This window comes from Rosa chinensis, chromosome 1 (genome assembly GCF_002994745.2).
Source record: "Rosa chinensis cultivar Old Blush chromosome 1, RchiOBHm-V2, whole genome shotgun sequence".
Classification (NCBI taxonomy): Eukaryota; Viridiplantae; Streptophyta; class Magnoliopsida; order Rosales; family Rosaceae; genus Rosa; species Rosa chinensis.
The window spans coordinates 65,666,092-65,690,889 of NC_037088.1; the positions used below are offsets into that span (position 1 = coordinate 65,666,092).

General features: G+C 37.7%; 5 protein-coding genes across 5 annotated transcripts; 1 reads left to right on the forward strand and 4 right to left on the reverse strand.

The window, feature by feature from the left end:
* Positions 1–1,748: 1,748 nt before the first annotated feature.
* On the reverse strand, positions 1,749–4,700 carry LOC112172431 (receptor-like protein EIX2). The gene has a single exon (XM_024309778.1). It carries the CDS (start codon positions 4,698–4,700, stop codon positions 1,749–1,751), a length of 2,952 nt encoding a protein of 983 aa, XP_024165546.1.
* Positions 4,701–6,146: 1,446 nt separating this feature from the next.
* LOC112181560 (receptor-like protein EIX2) lies at positions 6,147–8,471 on the reverse strand. Its single transcript, XM_040514685.1, has 2 exons — positions 7,258–8,471; positions 6,147–7,127 (listed from the first exon to the last, which is right to left on the reverse strand). Exon 1 carries the CDS (start codon positions 8,289–8,291, stop codon positions 7,284–7,286), a length of 1,008 nt encoding a protein of 335 aa, XP_040370619.1. The 5' UTR covers positions 8,292–8,471; the 3' UTR covers positions 6,147–7,127; positions 7,258–7,283.
* A 478-nt stretch (positions 8,472–8,949) lies between these two features.
* On the reverse strand, positions 8,950–10,229 carry LOC121049920 (receptor-like protein EIX1). Its single transcript, XM_040508375.1, has 2 exons — positions 9,127–10,229; positions 8,950–8,995 (listed from the first exon to the last, which is right to left on the reverse strand). The coding sequence occupies exons 1-2, from the start codon at positions 10,227–10,229 to the stop codon at positions 8,950–8,952; spliced, it is 1,149 nt and encodes a 382-aa protein (XP_040364309.1).
* Positions 10,230–10,950: 721 nt separating this feature from the next.
* Positions 10,951–19,804, reverse strand: LOC112182422 (protein timeless homolog). The gene is made up of 20 exons (XM_024320922.2): positions 19,569–19,804; positions 19,095–19,247; positions 18,851–19,010; positions 18,456–18,774; positions 18,053–18,178; positions 17,784–17,973; positions 17,549–17,679; positions 17,037–17,255; positions 16,397–16,563; positions 16,006–16,084; positions 15,076–15,606; positions 14,608–14,972; positions 14,253–14,321; positions 14,016–14,120; positions 13,574–13,807; positions 13,241–13,309; positions 12,860–13,087; positions 12,060–12,164; positions 11,855–11,977; positions 10,951–11,518 (listed from the first exon to the last, which is right to left on the reverse strand). Exons 1-20 carry the CDS (start codon positions 19,669–19,671, stop codon positions 11,230–11,232), a joined length of 3,765 nt encoding a protein of 1,254 aa, XP_024176690.1. The 5' UTR covers positions 19,672–19,804; the 3' UTR covers positions 10,951–11,229.
* A 794-nt stretch (positions 19,805–20,598) lies between these two features.
* LOC112182414 (plastidial pyruvate kinase 2) lies at positions 20,599–24,533 on the forward strand. Its single transcript, XM_024320914.2, has 12 exons — positions 20,599–21,035; positions 21,392–21,679; positions 21,788–21,953; positions 22,034–22,168; positions 22,299–22,409; positions 22,514–22,602; positions 22,828–22,890; positions 22,993–23,168; positions 23,273–23,375; positions 23,477–23,625; positions 23,750–23,858; positions 24,139–24,533. Exons 1-12 carry the CDS (start codon positions 20,790–20,792, stop codon positions 24,244–24,246), a joined length of 1,743 nt encoding a protein of 580 aa, XP_024176682.1. The 5' UTR covers positions 20,599–20,789; the 3' UTR covers positions 24,247–24,533.
* The last annotated feature ends 265 nt before the right edge of the window (positions 24,534–24,798 follow it).

Here is a 24,798-nt window from a genome sequence, read left to right on the forward strand (position 1 = left end):
AGAATCAAAGTCTGTCTCTTTGTTCTTGGTGTGCTTGAGGTTGAAAGAGGTTCCTTACTGGTTCCTCTGAACAGGTTCAGTTTTAGTCATCTCACTCATCTGTATTCTCATGCTTGTTTAAATAACTGAATAAAGCATAGCCATTCTTTGACTTGGTGATTATTGCCTTTGCCTTTATGATAGTCTGAGCTGTTGGAATGTTTGTTGAGTCTAGAAAATTATATAATGTTGTTCAACCACGGTAGAATCAAATTAAAATAAACATGTTTTTCAGTAGATTATTAGTAGCATGGAATATTTGAGGACCTGCAGAGGTGCTATTATCATTGATCTTGATTCTTGATACATAGATAACCAAAATAGGCCTCCATTATACAGAACCATAGACAACAAACAAGCCTCAGAAACCCTGACTTAAAAAAACTGAAACCTCCCGCATTAGAGCCTGCTCGGACTTCAAGCTCTCGAGTAAGATCCTTTCCCCACACTCTAGCAGCTTCTAAGATTATGTCAAAACAAGACATAATCTACCACTCATAACTACGAACTGCACGAATATAAGTATGGTTTTGAACCTAAGAACGCTGAGATGCCAATGACTTTGAACTTTGAAGAGCTAGTTATATATCATTTCCATCCATGTTTAATTACATATGAAAGTTGTGTATTGAACTGCAGTTTATTGTATATGTCAGATCCAAGTTTGACGAGTGTGTGAAAGGCATTATGCATCATAAATATGATAAATAATCTTACCATAAATCTGTTGTTTCTTGTTTGGTGTCTCCTGAATGTCTTATGTTAGAGATTTGAATAAATTAGTCTTAATACCTTTGCTATCTGTCCCCGTAAGCCGAGAATCCATTCAGTTTTGGCTTATGGAAAAAGAATATTCTGCGAATATATCGACTTTTAGTTTTTTCCTTCTCACCGTAAGCCATATCTCGCAAGTTAGTAACGTTCTATAAATATTATGTCTCATATGCAAGTAATACTATTTGATTTAATTTTGTCTCATAGGCTCATAGCTGCCATGTATTAAAACAAGAACAGGTTCGACTAATTAGATATTTTCCTATATAGGTTTACATGAATCATTGAACAGTTGTTTAATAGTGGTTAATCCCTTGGTCAGTTGGTCCATACTGCAATCTGAGCTGATGGAATGCATTGTTCAAACTCAAAGCTCATAAAATGCAATTTTATTTATTTATTTTTTTTTTTTTGAAATGAGCTAGTGCAAATGCTCTTAAGTCTTGATCAATGAAACCATAGAATACAATAAGAAGAAATAAAGCATGAAACTCAAATTACAATAAGCACTCAGAGAACCTCCTAAAATAAAATGCTAGTTAAACCTTAATAGTACATAGTAGAAATACATAACAAAGAACATGTATTCACTTAGAGCCCCAGACAGTTCTCCATTATTCAGAATAGTAATACAAACCAAGAAGCATCTGAGACCTCAACTTGTTGAAAGAGAGAGCAAAGACACCCTGGATCTGAAACCACCCACATCAGAGGCCCGGATAATCAAACTTCCAAGTTCTCGAGGAAGCTCATCTCTACACATGACAGCAGCTTCTATCAATATTCAAAACAAAGTAAGTAATGTTATCCAGCAAGCAGGATATTATATATGGAGCTAGTTTATTATATTGAAAAGCTTCAAAAATGTTAGTACAAGGAATCAGCATCAGAAATAATGAAGAGCTTACCGTTAATCTTCAGTTGAACTCCCCTCGTTATCTTTGCCTTAAACACTGCTGCACGTATCTCCAAGAAGTCTCAGGGGGTAAAGCAAGGCAGACTCCCACAAATCCTATTAAGAATCCAATCCCTATGCCAACATAAAAACCTGGTGTTATGAAACCATCACTATCGTTTTCACTCTCACCACTTTCAGTGCTACCAGTGACTTTTGGATCTTCACTTGATCTATCTCCCCGGCATTTTGTTGTTAGCTGTGGCCCACAAAGTCCGACATTTCCGGCGAATGAAGATTCAGTAAAAGTCAGAAGTTGGGTGCTGGACGGAATTCTTCCTGACAAGTTGTTGATCGATAAATTCAAGACAGCTATAGAATGCAAGTTCCTAAAACTATCAGGAATACTACCAGATAGGTGGTTTCTTGACAAATCAAGAACTTCTAGCACCTCCAATTGACCAAACTTTTCAGGAATGACCCCAGTCAAACTGTTTCTTGAAAGGTTAAGAGAACGCAACCCAAGCATATATGTTATGTTTTCCGGAATCACCCCAGTTAAATTATTGCTTGAAATGTCAATGCTCCTCAAATACCTAAAGTTCTTCCCATACTCCGTCTCTGCTCCTTTCCAAATAAGTTGTAAAACAAAATCAGAAGGATATGACAAATAATCCACCTCCTGAGAAACCGAAGAGAAAGCTGTCAAATTGTTGAGGCAATGTGGTAATGCTCCAGATATATTGTTTTGAGAGAGGTCCAAAACACGAATGAACGGTAGACTGCATATACTTGTGGGAATGCTTCCAGAGAAATGGTTTGACCTTAATTGTAGAACCAACAACTTTTTAAGGCTGCTGCCTATCCATGCTTGTATCTTTCCAGATAAGTTATTGAATCCGAGGTCAACAAAAGCTAACTCCGTACAGTTCTCCAAAGAAGGCAGTTCACCTGAGAAATTGTTACGTTGTAATTGTAATTGATAAAGAGACTTTAAAGAACCAAATGAGCTTGGTATTTTCCCAGAGAAACTATTGTTCGCCAAATTCAACGCGACCAGTCCTTGAAATTGAACCCAACAATTAGGGAGTTCCCCTGATAGCAGATTATCAGAAAGGTCGAGTATAAGCAATTCTGGAGCCTGAGTTGAACATATGGAAGATAAGTCCCCTGAAAACTTGTTTTTGGAGAGCCACACTGCGCCTACATTTGTGTGAAATGGTGGGACTGCACCAGAGAAACGATTAGACCTCAAGTCAATAGAAGGAATGCTGCAGTTTCTTGATGATAGATTCGGAAATTTTCCATGGATTTGGTTGATAGAGAGATTTAACAGAGGTAAACTGCAAGCTAGATCCCAAAAATTATCAGGTATTGAATCTGATATCCCAGCGTTAGACAAATCAAGTGTAGAAAGTTCTCTCTGTGTTAGAGTCCATTTAGGAAAAGCAGGGCCGACCTTGCAAGATGCCATCTTTAAATCATAAAGCTGAAAAGGAGGATTCCAACTTAAGCTCACATGGAAAGAAAAAGCTGGATTATAAGAAACATCCACATACTGCAGTTTAGACAGGTTCAAGAAGTGGGCTTCAGTTAAGACAACATTCAGAGAATTTCGAGAAAGATCGATTCGCGCAAGGCTGGAAAGTTGACCTAAACTGTCATGTAGAGAGCCATTCAGTTGATTATAGGAAAGATCTATTGATGATAACAACGCAAGACCTGTAACATCTGGGAATGAGCCACTTAACCGGTTATGACCTAGACTCAAGGTTCTGAGCTGGGAAAGTTGCTGAAAACTCTCTGGGAGCGACCCGCTCATTATGGCATTGTCAATGTGCAATTCTTCCAAGGATACAAACCTTGTAAGATCATCAGGAAATGACCCCCACCAAAGATTATCACGCAAGTAGAGTGACTTAAGGGTATCCTGTGCACAAGACAAGTTGCCTATAGATTGTTCAAGTCTGTCAGAAAAATTGTTTGAATATAAATACAAGTTTTCCAATCTGCATAGGCTTCGAAAGGATTTTGGTATGCCACCTTCAAGTTGATTAGAAGAGAGGTCAAGAGTCAATAGAGAATCCATGTTTGTGAAAACATCTGGGATAGTACCTTTAATCCTGTTATAAGATAGGCCAATGGAAACAAGGTTTCTGCTGACATTGCCTATCCAATAGAATATTGAAGAACTGATCAGGAAATTACCAGAGAGATGAAATACTTGAAGAGAGGTTGAAGAATTAGTAAAGGAAAGTGATGCCATATCAACATCAGGGAGATCACATGAAATTAACCGAAGCTCTATCAGAGAAAGGAGCTGGCTTATAGATTGGGGCCAATTTACAGCACGGCAGAAATTAAGAAATGACATGTTCAAGTATCTCAAGGAAGAAAGCTGAGATACCCACTCGATATTTTCAGAGGTAAAAACAAAGTTCCATGAAAGATCAAGAGTATGCAAATTGGATAGATTGCCAAGTTGGGGAGGAATGGATCCGCTAAAACTGTTCGATCCAAGTTCGAGTACTTTCAACCGACTCAAAGAACCAATGAACTTGGGAATCGTTCCACTAAAATCATTAAAACCGAGGTCCAAGTAATATAGATATGGCAATTCAAGTAGTGAGGGACTAATCTCACCTCTTAAAGGAGTATAGTTAAAATCAGATGAATCATGGTAGAAATCTAGCCTGATGACATTGACATGACCTGTTTGGTTGTCGCAAGCAATTCCTCTCCACTTGCAACAGTCTTCCTTGCTTTCCCAAGAGGCTAGAGCATTTGAGTCATCTACCAACCGTTGCTTGAACTGAAGAAGAGCATGTTTTTCCCTCTCCATACACCGAACATTAACATCGTTCGAAGGACTGATATTCCTAGCAGCACTGGAACTACAACAACAGATAGCGGCAGACCAAACGATGACCAGCCATAGAACTAGAAGCCAAGCCAACACAAAACCAGAATGTATGGATGATCTACCACTCATAACTACGAACTGCATTAATATAAGTATGGTCTTGAACCTAAGAAAGCTGAGATCGATGCCAATGACTTTGGACTTTGAAGAGCTAGTTATATATCATTTCCGTTCTATGTCCACATCTGAAAGTTGAGTATGCATGAGTTGCAGTTTATTATATATGTCGATCCATGTTTGACGAGTGTGCCAGGCATTATGCATTATGCATGATAAATATACTAAATAATCATAGTTTTAAATCTGTTGTTTCATGTTTGGTGTCTCCCGTCTGTCTTAAGGTAGAGCTTCCAATAAACTAGTCTTAATAATACCTTTGCTAATATAGAACCTAGCTTGTGGAGCATCTCCTTCCGTAAGCCAAAAATGTAAGCCACAAAATCCAATAATACGCGTTTTTTTTCTTCCACTTGGCAAACGCTAATAGCCATTGATCGGGTAATTGTCTTATAGCAGCCATGTATTAAAACAAGAAAAATGAATCTTCTATAAAGATTATGTCTCGTATGCAAATAGTACCTCATTATGTATATAATTAATTAAATTTTTTTTTTTGAATAAAGGGCTGGTGTCACTGCCTTCAAGCCTCGATCAATAAAACTGTTGAATAAGGGGGATATTGAGTCTAACCACTTATTACAATAAACATCCAGAAAACGTCCCAAAATAATATCAGAAGTCTCTTCAAAAGAGAGAAGGGAGAAATACATTAGTTAGTAATAACATGTATAGATCATAGTGTGGCAGAGAAAAAGGGGAATAGATCATCAAATTACACACACACACATAATAACAATCAACATTTGAAAAGCCAATGCCATTTGCAGACAAAAAATAAAATATATTAAGCAACTTTCTCCCCAATATATCTACATAATATTGAAAAAAGTTTGGACATTGCTGGCCTGCTGGGTGTTGTTACGTGTAATACTGATTCAATTTCAACCACGTGAAGGAGCTAGCTGGGATAGTATGCCTTTGAAAGCTACGGTTTGTCAGTTTTCAAGATACACATAGTAAGCAAGTACTGTATTTTATCTAATGTATTATACTTTGCCTTTTAAAAAGGTATGCCATCAATTAGCAAAACTGTAATGATTGGATGTATGGCTTATTGTAGCAGAATAGGATTTAAGGAAAGTCTTTATGTACCTGGGATGTTTGGCTCCTAGAATTTTCTTCTACCCATATTTTCTCCAGATATGGCCATCTTCAAGAGGCATCCCATTCCCAGAGCTAACTCTCAATTGCTTAGTCCATAACGACAGAGTCTTTCTGCAATGCGAAGACCAAATCTGCAAGTCTTAGCAATGAAAATGACCGTAAAGAATAACATTAAAATGTTTAATTTCATTTTATGCCTTTCTTTATTTTCAAGGGCCTTGGACTGCCTATTTTGCGATTTCATTTTCATTGCATGCATTTAGGGAAAACAAAGAACAATACAGGAATGCATACAGACAAAGAACCCAGTTCCAACCTTTCGGGTGATCCACAGAAAATCTCCGTGCAGAAATTATCAAGAGCAAAACCCAATAACCAAATTTGCAAACCACGGAGAACAAAATCACAGACACCCAATCCCAAATTAACGCCCCATACACCCAAAACAGATAAAACCCAGATGAGATTACAGGCGCAAGCAACAAACACTTATCAGCAATCAATCGGTACTGGGTTAAATATCGAGCAAGTAAAGATTTCAAATTGAAGAACAAAGAAATTGGCTACTTACAATATAGAGAAGCCAGCAATAAGAAAACAATAGGTTGATAGTGAACAGGAGATGCTATGATAAAACTCGATCGGAAAAGTTATGGACATGAGTTGCTTGCTGTGTTGTTGAGAAAATGGGATTCAATATACAGTGATTATCGATGAAGAGTCCAGTGTTTGATGAACTCTACACCACTTGGTCGATCTCCTTCTCTTCGCCACCAGAATTTGATCTCTCTCTTCTTCAGTCCTAATCCACTCACTCTACTGCTTTGAGTAGGAACTGATCAGAAAAGAAGCTAGGATGGAAAGGTAAATATGACAAACATGAAAATGCTAATTGATCGGAGCACTATTCATAAGGAGATGGAGCTTTAGAATAGGAAGAAATAAAGCATGAATCCAAAGTACAATAAGCACTCAAACAACATCCTAAAATAAAATGCTAGTTAAACCTTATGGAAAATAGTAGGAATACATATCAAAGAACATGTACGTCTTTCATTATTGTACATACTTGGACCAGGACTACTACACTTACAGGCCCAGACAGTTCTCCATTATTCAGAATAGTAATACAAACCAACAAGCATCTGAGACCTTGACTTGCTGAAAGAGAAAGCAAAGACACTTTGGATCTGAAACCACCCGCATCAGAGGCCCGAATAATCAAACTTCCAAGTTCTCGGGTAAGCTCATCTCCACACATGACAGCAGCGTCTATCATTATTCAAAACAAAGTAAGTAATGTTATCCAGCAAGCAAGATATTCTGGAGCTAGTTTATTATTTTGAAAACCTTCAAAAATGTAAGTGCAAGGAATCAACAACACAAATAATGAAGAGCTTACGTTTATCTTCAGTTGAACTCCCCTCCTTATCTTTTCCTTAAACACTGCTGTACGTATCTCCAAGAAGTCTCAGGCGGTAAAGCAAGGCAGACTCCCACAAATCCTATGAAGAATCCAATCCCTATGGCAGCATAAAACCCTGGTGTTATGAAACCATCACCATCATTTTCAGTCTCAGCACTTTCAGTACCACCAGTGACTTTTGGATCTTCACTCTGTCTATCTCCCGGGCATTTTCTTGTTAGCTGCGGCCCGTAAAGTCCAACATTTCCAGTGAATGAAGATTCACAAAAAGTCATGAGTTGGGGGCTCGTTGGAATTCTTCCGGACAAGTTGTTGACCGATAAGTCCAACACATCTATAGAATGCAAGTTCCTAAAACTATCAGGAATGCTACCAGATAGGTGGTTTCTTGACAAATCAAGAACTTCTAGCACCTCCAACTGACCAAACTTTCCAGGAATCACCCCGGTCAAACTGTTTCTTGAAAGGTTAAGAGAACGCAACCCAAGCATATATGTTATGTTTTCCGGAATCACCCCAGTTAAGTTATTGCTTGAAATGTCAATGCTCCTCAAATACCTAACGTTTTCCCCATACTCCCTCTCTGCCCCTTTCCAAATAAGTTGTAAGACAAAATCAGAATGAGCTGGCAAATAATCCATCTCATCCGGAGAAACCGAAGAGAATGCTGTCAAATTGTTGAGGCAATGTGGCAATACTCCAGATATATTGTTTTGAGAGAGGTCAAAAACACGAATGAGAGGCAGACTACATATACGTGAGGGAATGCATCCAGAGAAGTGGTTTGACCTAAATTGTAGAACCCGCAACTGTTTAAGGCTGCTGCCTATCCATGCTTGTATCTTTCCGGATATGTTATTGAATCCGAGGTCAACCAAAACTAACTGCGTACAGTTCTCCAGAGAAGGCAGTTCACCTGAAAAATTGTTACGTTGTAATTGTAATTGCATAAGATACTTGAGAGAACCAAATGAGCTTGGTATTTTCCCAGACAAACTATTGTTCGCCATATTCAACACGGCCAGTCCTTGAAATTGAACCCAACAATTAGGGAGTTCCCCTGATAGCAGATTATTAGAAAGGTCGAGTATATACAAATATGGAGCCCAAGTTGAACATATGGAAGATAGGTCCCCTGAAAACTTGTTTTTGGAGAGCAACAATCCAGTTAAATCTTTATGAAATGGTGGGAGTGCACCAGAAAACCGATTGGAACTCAAGTCCATCAAACCAATGAAGCAGTTTCTTGATGGTAGATTCGGAAATGATGATAGATCCGGAAACCTTCCATGGATTTGGTTGAAAGAGAGATTTAACCGAGGTAAGCTGCAAGCTAGAGCCCAAAAATTATCAGGTATTGAATCTGATATCCCAGCATTAGACAATTCAAGTTGCCTAAGTTGTCTCTGTGTGTGTATCCATTTAGGAAAAGCAGGGCCGACATTGCAAGATGCCATTTTTAAAATAGTAAGCTGAAAAGGTGGATTCCAACTTGAGCTCACATGGAAAGAAAAAGTTGGATTATAAGAAACATCCACATACTGTAGTTTAGACAGGTTCAAGAAGTGGGCTTCAGTTAAGACAACATTCAGAGAATTTCGAGAAAGATCTAAATGTGTAAGGCTGGAAAGTTGACCTAAACTGTCATGTAGAGAGCCATTCAGTTGATTATCGGAAAGATCTATCGATGATAACAATGAAAGACCTGTAACATCTGGGAATGAGCCACTTAACCGGTTATGACTTAGACTTAAGGTTCTTAGCTGGGAAAGTTGCCGAAAGCTCATTGGGAGTGACCCGCTCATAGTGGCATTGTAAATGTCCAAATCTTCCAAGGATACAAACCTTGTAAGATCATCAGGAAATGGCCCCCACCACAGATTATCACTCAAGTTGAGTGACTTAAGGGTATTCTGTGCACAAGACAAGTTGCCTATAGATTGTTCAAGTCTGTCTGAAAAATTGTTTGACAATAAATACAATTTTTCCAATCTGCATAGGCTTCGAAAGGATTTTGGTATGCCACCTTCAAGTTGATTAGAAGAGAGGTCAAGAGATAACAGAGAATCCATGTTTGTGAAAGCATCTGGGATGGGACCTTTAATCCTGCTATTAGATAGGTCAATGGAAACAGGGTTCTTGCTGACACTGCCTATCCAATAAAATACTGAAGAACTGATGAGGAAATTGAAAGAGAGATCAAATACTTGGAGAGAGGTCGAAGAATTAATAAAGGAAAGTGATGCCGTATCAACATCAGGAAGATCACATGAACCTAACTGAAGCAATATCAGTGAAGGGAGCTGGCTTATAGATTGGGCCCAATTTACAGCACTAGAGAAATTAAGAGCTGACATGTTCAAGTATCTCAAGGAAGAAAGCCGAGATACCCACTTGAGATTATCAGAAGTAACATAGTTCCATGAAAGATCAAGAGTATGCAAATTGGATAGATTGCCAAGTTGGGGAGGAATGAATCCGCTAAACCTGTTGTATCCAAGTTTGAGTACTTTCAACCGACTCAAAGAACCTAAGAACTTGGGAATCGTTCCATTAAAAGAATTAGAACCGAGGTCCAAGTAATATAGATATGGCAATTCAAGTAGTGAGGGACCAATCTCACCTCTTAAACTAAAATAATGAGTATTACTGAGATCTAGCATGATGACATGACCTGTTTGGAAATCGCATGCAATTCCTGTCCACTCGCAACAATCTTCCATGATTTCCCAAGGGGCTAGATCATTTGAGTCATCCACCAACCCTTGTTTGAACTGAAGAAGAGCATGTTTTTCCCTCGCCATACACCGAACATTGACGTCATTCGAAGTACTGATATTCCCAGCAGCACTGGAACAACAACAACAGGTAGCAGCAGACGAAATGATGACCAGCCATAGAAGCCGAGCCAACACAGAACCAGAATGGATGGATGATCTAGCACTCATAACTACGAATGGCACGAATATAAGTATGGTCTTGAAATTAAGCAAGAGATGGCTAAGTAAACTTTGAAGGGGTAGCTAGCTATATATCATTTTGTTCTGTGTTTACATCTGAAAGTTGACTACTGAGTTGCAGTTTATTATATTTGTTGATCCAAGTTTGACTAGTGTGAATGAACCTGTGAACTGTGTCGTGCTAATCTTCTTTATAAACTTTGTCGTGCGGACTGGGAATCAAGATTACTTTACGACTCGAGAACAAAACCAAAGGAAAAAGTCATTGTTCTTTATAGTCAGTCTTGGCAAGGAAAATTTGTCGAAATAGTCAGTTTGCCAACGAAAATTCCTCAGCAATAGCATACAAATGAAGAAAGAAATAACGACTCGTATTCAACGACAAGGAAAGGGTTACAAAGCGGAGGTATAGCGCAACAGATAGTGGCCAGAATTAACCAAACCAAAATGCATGTAATTAACGTTTAAACCTAATTAACTGATAACTAATGGACTCACGTGCACTGCACACGCTTGGCTTACAGACTTCTCCTAATCCAAACCGGAAAACATGATTCACTTTGTTTTCGAGAAAGTCCCAAGAAGCTGTATTATGTTCAACATTGGTTTCCAATTCCTAATGCGGAACTGATAATCATCGATCCTTCACATATAAAGATCAAACTTTTTTGGTTTACTTATGGCTTAAGCACACCAGCAGTCCAGCACATTTGGATAAAATACTTTAAATAAACTGTTGATGGCCATATAAGTGACGTTATGAGTATATATTTCATCTGGGGACAATTATCCAAACGTATACAATCTTACTGATGAGTACCCTTACACAATAATCTCTCAATTGCAGTTTCAAGAAATATGAATTGCTTTCTTCCTTCAGCACTTGCAGACAAGGAGAGATGCAACGATATATCACGCTATACATACAAAAACTCCAGCAGAGACCAAACCATCCTTTCCATACCCTTCAGCACAGCGAACCCTGACCTCAGTCATCATCTTCATCTTCGAGTACCATCATCCTCATCTTCCTTCTACTCGCACCACCCTGTATTAATGCACTATGAGTTGCTTCATCCCCTGAATCTTCCAAGTCAATGCCAATTTTCTGATGTTCCAAATCCTCTACATTTTTCACAGGTGTAGCATCTAATAGATTACCACTGCCGGTGCTTGTGACTTCAGCTTGTGCAGTGCCATTGGGACTCGCATGATTGAAAGTATCTACATCGTGAATTTCGGCATGTCCCAACCCAGAGGATTGCTCGTTAACATCCCTGAGAAGAAATGTACATTGAGTTAAAAAAAGACTAAACAAGAGATGAAAGGAAGGTTATTGAAGCACTGCTAAGCATAATCATATCATTCTTTATACAGTTATTAGTGGGTGAAATGAAGGGAACCAAGCACCAATTGTATATTAAGGCTTATTACTGCAACTATTTCGTTAATATATATAACACCTTTTTGCACTTAGATTACGATTGGGTACCACCCTCCTTTCCCAATAGTTCATTTTTCAGCACATGAGAAAGGCCAGACTTAACACTTCCCAGACTTGGGTATAGATATTCAGCATAAAACTTAGAGAAAGTTGAATGAAGCTCAATTACCTGCCAGAAGATACAACAGCTTCTTCAACTTTATTTTCTAAAGCATTTCCTCTTGCTGTTCCCTGAATCGATATGGCTGTGAGGTTTTGATCCTTTAATTTAGAAAGGGATCCCTTAGCTTTCCTGCATCCAAAAGGCAAATTAATAAAAAGACATAGTTGTCTTAACAATAAGAATCGTATACTTAATGGCAAAAGAGATTTACTTAAGAACAGAGCTTAGCATTTCATCATCAGACTCCTCTTCTGACACTTCTCTTCTGGTAATCTGTTCTGGTACCTCACTAATTCCGATATTATCCTTTTTGCCCCTAAAAGTTCAAAAAGTATTGTCATACTCGGTAGGTTTCTATGCATCTATACATTGTAAGTGCAGAAAGCAACAATGAATCAGAGAAGAGAAAGAAGTTACTACCGTATGTGAAGTATTTAGTAATACTAGGAGAAAATATTCATGGGTGGGGCATATACACAACCCTATCTCACAAGAACCACATCACATGCACAGCATTGATGAGTAGCTGTGAGAGGGAGCATTCATATGAGCGCTCAAAACTTTTTATGACAATAGTCCAATGGGAGATAATCCAAAGTCCAAAGTAAACGTCCACAAAAATGAGTGGGGATGTTTCCTAAAAATTGCAAGAGCTTAAAGAATCTCTCGTTGATTAATCACAAGAAAAAATGACATAATAATATGTAAACAGTTTTGTAATGCAAAATAAAGATTGCCTATATTATAAGAGAAAAGAGAGAATAATAGTTGACTTCAATTGCAATGAATGGTTGAAAAGGCTAATCTGAGTTGATCTAAAGACCAAACTGATTGAATGAGTTTTCCTTATGTTGAAAAATTATCTTAGAAGGACAGTAATTATAGTTTGACATGTGCTGGTGCTGTCCAAGCGCCTCAACAATGACAACATAAGCAAGAGAAACTAGTAGCAGTGAAATAAAATCTAACAGTTGACAACAATATTGGCATACAGACAGGAACGAAAATAACCTGTTCATTAATGATAACAATGTTTCATCATCAGAGGCATTGGCATTGTTTGTGTCAGAATCATTTAGGTCCTGATCCCTCATCGGCATGTTAGCTCCAGACCTCTTCCTCTGAGGAATACATAACCCAAGCTGCTTAAGTTTACGAGAAACTTGAGGAGCTGTCAATTTATCATCCTCATCCATTGCATTGGCAATCATGTGGTTGCAACTTTTATGGTCTTTAAACCTGGGTAGATCAAAGAATAATTCTTTTCTTTAGGACTATAAACTAGTATATAATGGACTACAGCATTGGTTTTTTTTTTTTTTTTCAAAACACCTGTCAAGTGAATGGGGATCATGTTAAAAAATGTCTAGCAAGCAACCAAGTAACACTCACTGATCATAGAGAGATCTAATTCGAGCTTCCTGTGCTTCGCTTAAGCCACGGACTCTTTTTCTTGTGTGCCTATAAAAATTTGAAGTTAAAATTAACCAACAGTAAGAAGAGCAGTGCAGCAACGACACAGGACAGAAAGCATGAAGACTTGTTCCCAAATGAAAAGAGTAAATGAATAACAAAATTTACACTAAAAGATGGCGCCAGTGAGTTCACTACTGCATCTAAAACTTTAGAGTATAGTAAAAAGTAATCAAACTGTAATACTCAAAAATTAAAATGTATAGTAAAAAGTAATCGAACTGTAATACTCAAAAATTAAAATGTACTTACAAAGGCCGAGTTTTTGATTCATGATGAGTAATAACTGTTTCCTCTACTTCTCCATCTCCATCAGTTTGACTAGGCTCAGCAGAAACAGATTCCTGTGCATGGCGCAATCTTCTCCTTCGTGCAACTTTGAGTCCAAGCTGTTTAAGCTTGTTGGAAATTTGAGTTGATGAAATTTTCCCATCAGGATCAAGAGCTTCAGCAATTAGTAGACTACAATTGTGGTTCTCCTTGAATCTAAATTGGCCATATTTTTAATGAAATTCAGTTAGGTGGATGATAAATTAAGTAGGGCTACACTGCTATTGAACTGTATAAGCACAACTCAAAATTCTGGTAAAACACTCATCATAGCCACTACATATGTTTAAGGCTCAAGAAAGAAAAAGAAAAAGAAATAAAAAAAGGTTTTTCATAATAAAAGAGTTGGATTAGAGCAACATACTTCTCATACAGATCCTTAATTTTCATCTCCTGTTCCTCTCCAATAACTAGTCTTTTCTTTTTTAGAGGACCCCTTCCAGTTTCAGTTTTCATGGACTGGCCCCCGCTGCAATAGCCAAATGCACCAAGGTTTCAATACAATAAAATCTAACTATCTAAGTACAATATTCTTTTTTTAATAGCATAATACTGCTCATTAGGAGTTGTAAGTATGAGGAAGGTACTTGTCATGATTTACCTTTCATCAATCTCATTATCTGAAGTAGATGCAGCATCGCCTTTCACTTTTCCAAGATTTTCTTTATTGCTGTAGAGAAAAAAAAGGAAAAGAAATGAGCATATCTTTATTTACTTACAAAAGTTCTTTCTCTTTCTTTGCCTTCTTATTTTTGGCAACAGGGTAAACCAGTAATGTAAGATATGAATAAGAAAAATAAACCCTCCACCACTTTCCAGCAAGGCCAGACATTATAACTCATTAACTTGCTTAATAATTTTTACACCGACCAATATTTCCAATTTAGTAGAAAACTGGTAGTATCAAAACATAATGATGACAAAGTGAAGATTCTGGTTTTAGAAGCATCTCTTACTTCTTATGTCCAAAGTCGAGCACAACATCAGCTTCATCTTCACCAAGTGCATCTGCTAGACTTCTAGCTGTCCATCCCTTGTCCATTGATCGACCCATATCTCCATCCTCTAAAGTATCTCCCCAGTTTCTACTTTCATTCCTCAATTGGCCAAGCTCATGCAATAAATATTCAGCATTAATGTAATGACACTCTTTGCGAGTCTTCCAGAAGAGAATTTCCACAAAAAGTAAGGGTTGATGTTTCATTTTTTTTAGCATTTTCCTGACCAAACTTTTCAAGAAACCAACAATGTTTTCATATTCATTGCAAGGAGATGAATTCTGCTCAGCTAGGATATCATAGAATATAGTGAGGAGTGATAACTGCAAAAAAAGAAAAAAAGAAAAAAAAGAATAGAATGAGACGGGGAAAGAACTGTAAATGGCTACCAAAATTTGTCTAAAAATGAGTATGTTCAAGTTTGACCTGATACAGCATTGGAGAGAGCTCCAGGTCTTCACTGATCCTTCTCAACATGCATACGATGTAGTGGTTTGTTCTGGTCAAGTTACTCTTATAGAATTTAAGCAACCAACACAATTTCTGGATGATGCTGTTGTTTGAAAAAGCAGAAATCAAACTTGACACATTAAAATCGACTTCAGTAGTTGCAGCTACTTCCTCATCACCAGAAGAGTCACCTGTACTATAACAAAGATCACCTTTTGCATCACCAGAATTTTTGTGATCTAACTGTGCCTGACTGCTCGAGAAGTTTTCTGTCTTCAACAAAGAGTTTTTGCCTTCATCAGGTTGGCCAGGGATGCTGATGTCTTGTTTCTCATTAGAACTTGTGTCTAGGCTTCTTTTCTCGGTTACACTCATATCTGTTAATTGTTCACCATTGGATATGTCAGTCTCTTTCTGAACCGTATCATGCTCTCCGGAAAGCTTATTTTCTGTTTCCTTTTCACTCAGTTTTCTCCTCTTCCTCCCCTTCCTTGACTTCTTAGAAACCTTAACCACGAAAGAAATATAGCTTCAGTAAGGAACTAAGGATACAATAAAAGTTCATACCATATCCTTAAATTGAGTATCAATAATACATAAACCATAAATCATTAAAAAATTTCAGATGATCGAAAAAAGAAAAGTTCAAATGCAGAATATTTAGTAATTTTCGGACAAATTACAGAGGACAGATATGATAGTTGGATTACTAAAGACAAAGCATATACATATGCTTTTACAAATATCCGATTTGAAAGACTGTGGCAGACTTTCTGGCTCCAATCAAGGAAATATGAACAGAACATATCTCTATAATAATTATATCTAACCTCACACTTCAAAAATGACATTCAAGTAATATAAAAACAAAAACACTCGCCATCCAAAATTATCAATGTGACATACCCTCAATGTTCCAGATGCTTGAAGGTTTTCCATGAGCCGTAAAACTTTATAAACCATCTCTACCAGATCTGCAAGATCACTGATAAGGAACACTTGTGAAGATGGCAACAACATTTAGGTCAGAAACTGAAATTAGTTTTAGAAGAAGTTCTCAATCAAGACCAAAATGGATCTTAAATCTTTTCACTAGTCTGTATTTTAACTTTAGTACATTAATGTTAAAGGCGAGTATTGCTTTGATCTTGATGATCAGATCAGACTGATCAGTCAACAGGATGCTCTACAGAAAGCTGAATCATCTCCCCATTTTAAACTGGGATTCCTAAACTAATGCCAAACAAGCAACAACCATGAAAAAAAAGTGTTGTAGTTGATGTGAAAGGAAAATCACCTTCTTGGTTGTTTGTGAGTGTCAAACGATTTCAGCAACCCTAAGAGAAAATGGGTCATCCCCTCCTCGGTCTGATCATAAAATAACTTGTACAGAAGTATGCGAGCTGTTTGAGGCTCCTTGGAGTCTTCTGGCAATAACTTAAGCACCAAATCTAGCATGCGAATCTGCAAGCAAGAAAAGTTGTTTAAGAAGGATATTGCAGGGCATAATTATAGAACAGTTATAGGCCCACCTGATTTCATGTGTCAATTAATTCCATAGAAGTGTCAATTAATTTCATAGAAGCTTTAGAGTGGCAATTTAAAATTTGTCATTCAAATGGACCTCAAACTGCAATTTTTCCTTTCAAAGTTCATTTTGTTTCTCCATCATGTACACCAACCTCGCATGCAAAGAGTGTTAAACTATGCTTCCCATATGTTTGGTTTTATGTTATTTTAAGACACTGAGGAAACAAATGTAAGATATTGAAGTTGTTAATCAGGTGAAAAGTAATGTAAATTAACAAACAGGCACATATAACTTAGGCAACCATAAGTGTTACTGATTGGTGAATTTTAAATATCAAAGCATTCATTTATTAAGTTGACCAAAGAATCTGCCTATAACATCAAAGCTAGTGAAAGATTGTGCCCACCATTTCTTTCATAAGAGAACCAGCTGCAGACAGAAACTTGTAGTCATGTGTTTCCTTCAACCCATCGAATGCATAACGCCACTTTGAAATGACTAGTTGGAACATCGACTCATTCATTGAGGTTGCAATGGGTCCACATATATCACCTCTAAAGAATGTTCTATCAGCCTCTTTACCAGTGGGAACTTCAATTGTGTCTGCTTCAGCGCTCAGGCTTGGCTGTTACAGCATAGAAGATACAGGTGAAAAATTAAAATGGCTGTCACATCTTCATCTTTATTATTCTATATGTTCTTGCGAAAATTAAACTACAGGCATTTATAAATAGATAAGAACCTTGGGAGTATCACCATAAAATGGAAGGAGTTTGAAAATCCTTTTGTTGGTTACAATAAACCCCATTTTCAGTCAAGACCATTGGAGAATATTGTGCACTCATGGCAACCAATAAGGTAAAGACAGTGGCCATTTAGAAATAACCTAAAAAAATCATCTTAGATATCATATCTCACCTTAGAAATTGAATGCCTGTGATATTGGCAAGAAGTAACAAACTGAGCAACCTGAAAGAAGATAATGACATCACTCTTCTGGATTGAGTGGTGTTCCTTTTCAATAGCCTGGCGAATTGACTGCATTAAAACTGATACACATGTGGATAAATTAGTCAAAATACAATAGCATGACAATAGATCTAGACTAAGTAACAAAAACATGTAATAGAACCCAAATTTAAGAAAGATGTACCATTGTAACCCCCTGATAAAAACTGGTTAACAAAATCATGAAGCAATTCCAAAATCTTATCCTCTGTTGAAGGTAATATCCCATGATCCCAAGCAATCTTTTTTATTGGACCTCGACGATTTTGTGATTTCTGTAGGGTATTACAAGAAGCAGAAGTAGGTCTTCCCTTGACAACTTCCTTTGAACCATCCTGCCAAGGCATAGCTGGCATTAAAGAAGAATATAATAAAAACTCTAGCTTAACATCAGCCCTTAGTGAAACTACCTACCATGGTAAGCCGAATAAATGTCCCACCAAAATTGGAATGACGACTAACTTTTAGTCTCTTTTTCTCTTTCTCTTCCTCCATAATAGACTTGAGACTATTTACAGAATCTATAGTATCTTCTTCCACCTAGTAAGACAGGTCATAACTAGAATATCAGAAAACAGTAATTACCTATTGCATAACTAGTTAGGAATATAAAGAAAGAAAAGGAAAAATGTTAATTCAATTTGCACTTGTTACACTATTTTAATTAACAACGAAGAAAAAAACTTGGTTCTTGTGGCTCTATGTCACACATCAAACCTTTTTAAGAAAGATAAATTAATCATATCACCTTTATTTACACTTTCGATGCTAGCTACCAAGAAATATACTTATAAGAAAGATATGAAAGGACACCAACCTTAGCACCTTTTGAATATGCATTTGCAATCAACTCTGGCTCTTGCCCTATAAATGTATAATGGAAAATTTCCAATAGAAGCAAGTTATCATGAGAGAGATAACTACGATGATCACCAATATGCTGTGTTATGGCTAAAACCAAGTCCATCACATTTTCACGAAACAAAAGTTCCAGAAAGCTATCTCTGCGTGATAGAAATTGACTGGCAGTACCCCCAGACTTCTGCTGCAATGAAATGTCTTGAATGGCTAAAATGTTTCGGAATAGAGTAAGTACCAGCTGTACCAATTTCCAATCGTCCTCTGTGAACACATCACTGTGTAGCATAGTATTAGTCACCTTTCCAGTGAACCAATGATACCAAATAAGAAACACGTATAATTTTTCCTCACCTTTCCAGATTTTCTAGTGGACTTTCCAGAAGTGAAACTATAACCGCAACAATGTCACTAGACGTAATTGAAGACTTCAGCTCCCATAGAAATTCAATTTGTTGTAAAATGTCATTTGATGTAGCCTCCACTGGCATAGTCAGGAACACCAGAACCTTCACTGCAAATTCAAAGCAAATGAATAATTAAACAATGCGATTCGGAAGTAACTTCACGCGGTAATAATCACATTACAAGAACTTGCCTGCATTTAAAACCAAGCTGCGATCATCTTGGCAGTGCTCAATAATAGGTATCAGCTCCTTGGATACAATATTCCACTTGCATACTTCCTTGAAAACATCCCGGTTCTGCGGATCATCGCGCCTCAAGAACCTCAGCAAATCCTTCAAATTATCTGTCGAACATAATAGAAATCGAAACTTCAGTATTCACCCAACCCAGTCCATTTCCTTGTCAATTTGAGCCAAAATGCAGAATAAGCCAAATTACTATCACTCAATCACAGAAATGCAACTCTTAACTATACATAGATCAGCAGATTAACTTCGCAGCGGTAACTAAAACATCAATAGGCACAATCAATTACAGTAAAACTGAAGATCAAATTTCATTTCAGAAAAACAATCCCTAATAATCTGAAGCAATCGGCACTTTAATCTAAGAGAACTCTATAGTATTGATAATCGGAGAGTAATCGGAGAGATCGGTAACGTACCTAAGCAGTACTTGTGCTTCCTGTAACCGATCCGGTTTCCGTCGTCGTCGTCCAGGGCGATTCCGAGGCCGTTGCAGATCACCGATAAGCCTTGCAAATCCATACCTTGTCGGAGATTAGGGTTCAGGGATTTGCGAATAGAGTGAGAGAGATGAGGGATTTAGGGGGAGGCGATTAGATCTGAGAGAGAGAGGGTTTGGGGGGGTACACGTAGTGGCGCCAATATAGATATGAATTTCCCGCGCTCTTCTGGTGGTTTAGGATCTGCTACTGCTGGAGTAGCTTAAGTATTTTGCATTTTCCTTCTTCTTCTTTTTTCATTTATTAATAAAATCAAAATATTGAAGAAAATTTATTTTTCATGAAAAAAAAACGTGTGTCACACACAAATTTAGTCAAATTCTAAGTACAATTGACAAACATCAATTTTCGACTAAAAATAAAGTTTTTTACTTTTTAAAAATTTATAGTTTAAATTTGAGAAAATCATATTTACTCACGGATATTCATAATCATTTACATTTACTACAATAAGTATGTGGCTAATTTTAGATTTTTAAGTATAAGTTAGCAACAACTCCAAATTAAACACACCACTGTAATATCACGAACTCGAATCATCATAACACTTTATCGAAACTTGTTCACACGACAAACACATTTAAAAAAATAAAAAAGGTTTTTAAACGCTATAAAATTGTAACTCTGATCACTGTAATAGAGACAATTAATTTACCAACATAACTAACTCTTTAGCTTTAGAATTGATCTCCCATTCCTATTTATCCATTGCACCGCCAGTATAAGTGATCCAGCAATCCGAAGTACAAGAAGCAGAAAAAATCCACACTTAATGTTTCTATCGGTACAAATCTACGTCGGTGCTATATATCATTCCGTCCGTATTCAAATATTTCAGTAGTTACTATCGGTTAAACAGTTGATCCTTCCTTCAAAAATTAGGGTTGAACCAAAAATTGCCAAGTAGCAGACAGCTTCTCGTCCCCGTCACGGGTCCCAAAGATCTCTTCTTTAGCGCTACATTTCCATTTTTCTTCGATACGACCAAAGCCCCCCCAAACCGCTCTCACTATCCGCCCCCCTCAAAACCTCCGCCTAGTTTTCTCCGGCGACTTCTACAACACCACCCCTCGCTTTTTAACTCCACTCATTCTCTCCAAAACCTCCATACCTTTCACACTTTTTTCCAAACCGAGAAAAATGGCTCAGGTGGTGGCTATGAGAGCGATTCAGAGCTCGATCCTGTGCCCCGGGTCCGGATCCACCCAGGGACGGAGCTCCGATAAGCTCAAGCCGCCGAGCTTCGCTTCCAGAGTTCTGGCGAATGAGGAGAAGAAGAGCACCAGCCGGAAAGTGGTCGGCAGCAGAAGGATGAGGTCTGAGATCGCCGCCAAGCAGCCGTTACAGACCGAGGTCGTTCCGATGTCGCCCGAGGACTTGCCCAAGGTTCGTCTGCTATTCAGTCCCTAGTCTCTTTTTAGCTCTCTAATTGAAACTTAAAAGTGAATTTTTGTTTTTGAATGGTGAATTTATATTAGATAAGCTGTAGATGTTAAGCTTGTTTGAGCCGAATGTGAATGCAAATTAGGATGTATAGCTTTGTCTTCTTAGCTCTGTAATTAGTGAAGGGAATTAAACTTAGTTTCTTATTGTGGCGTTAGAACCGAGGAAAGGGGTGAATTCTTGTTTTGGAATGGTAAATTGATAGTGGATAAGCTGGTCTCTAGATGTTAAGCTTGTTCGAGCTGAATGTGAATGCGATATAGGATGTATAGCTTATTAGATTTCTGTTATTTGGTCAGATAAAGGAGCAATTCCAGCAATTACAGACGATTCAGCAAAATGGGAACACTTCAGTGGGGATGTGGTCAAAGCCAACAGTGAGACGTAAGACCAAGATTGTGTGCACAATTGGTCCTTCCACCAACACTCGCGAAATGATCTGGAAGTTGGCTGAGGCGGGGATGAATGTTGCGCGGATGAATATGTCCCATGGAGATCATGCGTCTCATCAGAAGGTTATCGACTTGGTTAAGGAATATAATGAGCAATCCAAGGACAATGTCATTGCAATCATGCTTGATACCAAGGTGAACTTTCGCGTATTGTTTTGTTATTAGGTTATACTGAACATATTAAGTGTTACTTTTTGAAATTATTGGGGCTGTTCCACTAAGAAATGTGTTGTTATGTATCAGGGCCCTGAGGTTAGGAGTGGTGACCTGCCCCAGCCAATTAATTTGGCCCCTGGGCAGGAATTTACTTTTACAATTCAGAGAGGGGTTGGAACAGCAGAGTGTGTTAGTGTGAACTATGATGATTTTGTTAATGATGTGGAAGTGGGTGACATGCTTCTGGTTGATGGTATGCAAAATCATAGTTTTCTGTTAAACATTTAAGTTCATGGTTGCATTCTGAGTACTGATTCATGACTTGTTCTATAGGTGGTATGATGTCATTTTTGGTGAAGTCCAAGACGGCAGACTCAGTGAAATGTGAAGTTGTCGATGGAGGAGAACTTAAGTCTAGGCGGCACTTGAATGTGCGAGGGAAAAGTGCAACATTGGCTTCTATCACTGGTTCGGTTCCTAACTCATTCCTTTATATTTCTATAATATGTTTATTTCCTTTTATTTATTAAGAGTTTGCAAGTTCAGGAGTTATCTATTTTGCTAACAGACTTCCTTTGTCTAAACTAATTTGTTGCAGAGAAAGATTGGGAAGATATCAAATTTGGAGTGGATAATAAAGTTGACTTCTATGCAGTTTCGTTTGTTAAAGATGCAGAAGTTGTTCATGAATTGAAGAATTATCTGCGAAGTAATTATTCCAACATTATTATCATACATTCAAAAAATACAGTTGAATAGCGTAGTCTTTACTTAATTATTACAAATAATTGTATGTTTCATTTAATGTTGCAGGCTGTAATGCGGATATACATGTTATTGTAAAAATTGAAAGTGCAGACTCGATCCCAAATTTGCATTCGATTATCACAGCATCTGATGGGGTATAAACTTCCTGCACAGAAAACTATTTGCAAGCTAGTTGTCCTGGATCCTGATTTATTAAGAACAACATTATAGACTTGGATCAATAAATTATCGACGTTGTCTCTTACATATAGAATATAATTTGAGCAAAACTATAAGTATAGTTAGCAAGTTAACTTATAGATCCCGGTTATAGACACTTTACTTACCTGATTTATCTAACATATGCTCGTCTACTTTAGGCCATGGTTGCAAGAGGAGATCTAGGTGCAGAACTCCCTGTTGAAGAGGTCCCACTTCTGCAGGTAGTTAACGACAAACATATGGCAAACAAATATGGTTGATAATAGCAATAAGTTGATATAGAATGTTACATCCTTAACTCCACTTTTTATCTCATAATGCAGGAAGAGATAATCAGGCTATGCCGTAGCATGGGGAAGGCTGTTATTGTTGCAACAAATATGCTTGAGAGCATGATTGTTCACCCAACCCCAACCAGAGCTGAGGTATCAGACATTGCCATTGCTGTCCGGGAGGGTGCTGATGCAGTTATGCTGTCGGGAGAAACTGCTAATGGAAAGTAAGTTGTCGTGACTTGGGGAATTATGCTTAAGGGGGAAGGTTTGGATTACAGTGTAATTTTTAGAGTGTGGGATATTCAATACAGGTTTCATATCCATGCAGGTATCCGCTGAAAGCCGTGAAAGTTATGCACACTGTTGCTCTGCGGACAGAGGCAACCGTCACAGATGGCCAAATGCCAGCCAATCTTGGCAAAGCTTTTAAGGTTAGGCAACATATATGTCATCTTTCAGCTTTTTATCTGCAGTGTCCTCCATCTGAACTTCTTCTTTTTTTATATTTATATATTTGTTCTCATTACTGTAGAATCATATGAGCGAGATGTTTGCTTACCATGCAACCATGATGTCCAATACTCTTGGAACCTCAATCGTCGTGTTCACTAGATCTGGTTTCATGGCTATTCTATTGAGCCATTTTCGTCCTTCTGGGACAATATTTGCTTTTACAAACGAGTGAGTTTTATGTTATTCGTCAAAAAGGCATTGTTTGTGATATTGTCATATACGTTACTGTAGTTAGGAATATGAATTTGATATTTGACTTAATCACAATACCTGTACTTTGATGACCATGCAGTAAGAGGATACAACAGAGACTGGCTCTGTATGAAGGTGTATGTCCCATACACATGGAGTTTGCAGATGATGCTGAAAAAAGCTTCACTAATGCCTTGGCCGTACTGCAGGTAAGGTTTAGATGGAACATTGATTAGATATACGTTTGCCATAAACTATAACTTGGTATTTGTTAATAACTTTGTACAACCTTTTGGGGTTTATCAAGTGGGCATGTTCATATTAGGGTCATTCTTGGCAGACACTTTTTACTTTTAGCCAAGGCCAATGCTGTACTTTTGAACTAACCTAGCAATGCCAACCATCTAAAAGCCCTTACAAATGGATTACATGTCAACTGTTTGATTGATCCACACCACATTATTCATTTTCTTTTTATGTTATATACAGAATCAAGGAATGGTAAAGGCAGGAGAAGAGGTCGCACTCGTTCAGAGTGGCAGACAGCCCATTTGGCGGCTCCAGTCCACTCACAATATTCAAGTGCGCAAAGTCTAGATTACAGAGATAGGAGATGCCTACATAACTTTGTTATCTGCCCGTGCACCACGAAGATTATAGCATTTCCATTGGAATCCACGGATGATGTTCTTCGTGCTTTGGTTGTTTTCTTATGTGCTATATTTTTTTACTCCTATTGTTTCCCCTTTTAGTTTATTGTGATAATGTTTTAGCAGCACAATGAGTGAATGTTTGTTTGGAATTAAACGTCTAACACATTAACACTCTTACTTAATTGCCTATTTGCTTAATTGGTTTGTTTGAGCAACCCATTCTTAAAATTAGTTCAAATCCCGTGTCTTGAAAATTTGGACTCAACTTTGTTTTGTGTGCACCACAATAAACTGGCATTTGATTTCCTCAAATCAGGAAATAAATTCATGAAACATTGCAGGTCAACTAGAAGTCAGCTGGCCTTCAACAGAGAAATGCTTCACTGCAAGGTAGTCCTCCCAATCATAGGTCAAGCTCTTGTAGAATAAAGCAGACTCATCCTTTGTAATCTCCTCCGGCTTGCGCAGCCAGATGGGTTTCTGCTTGTTGATGAGT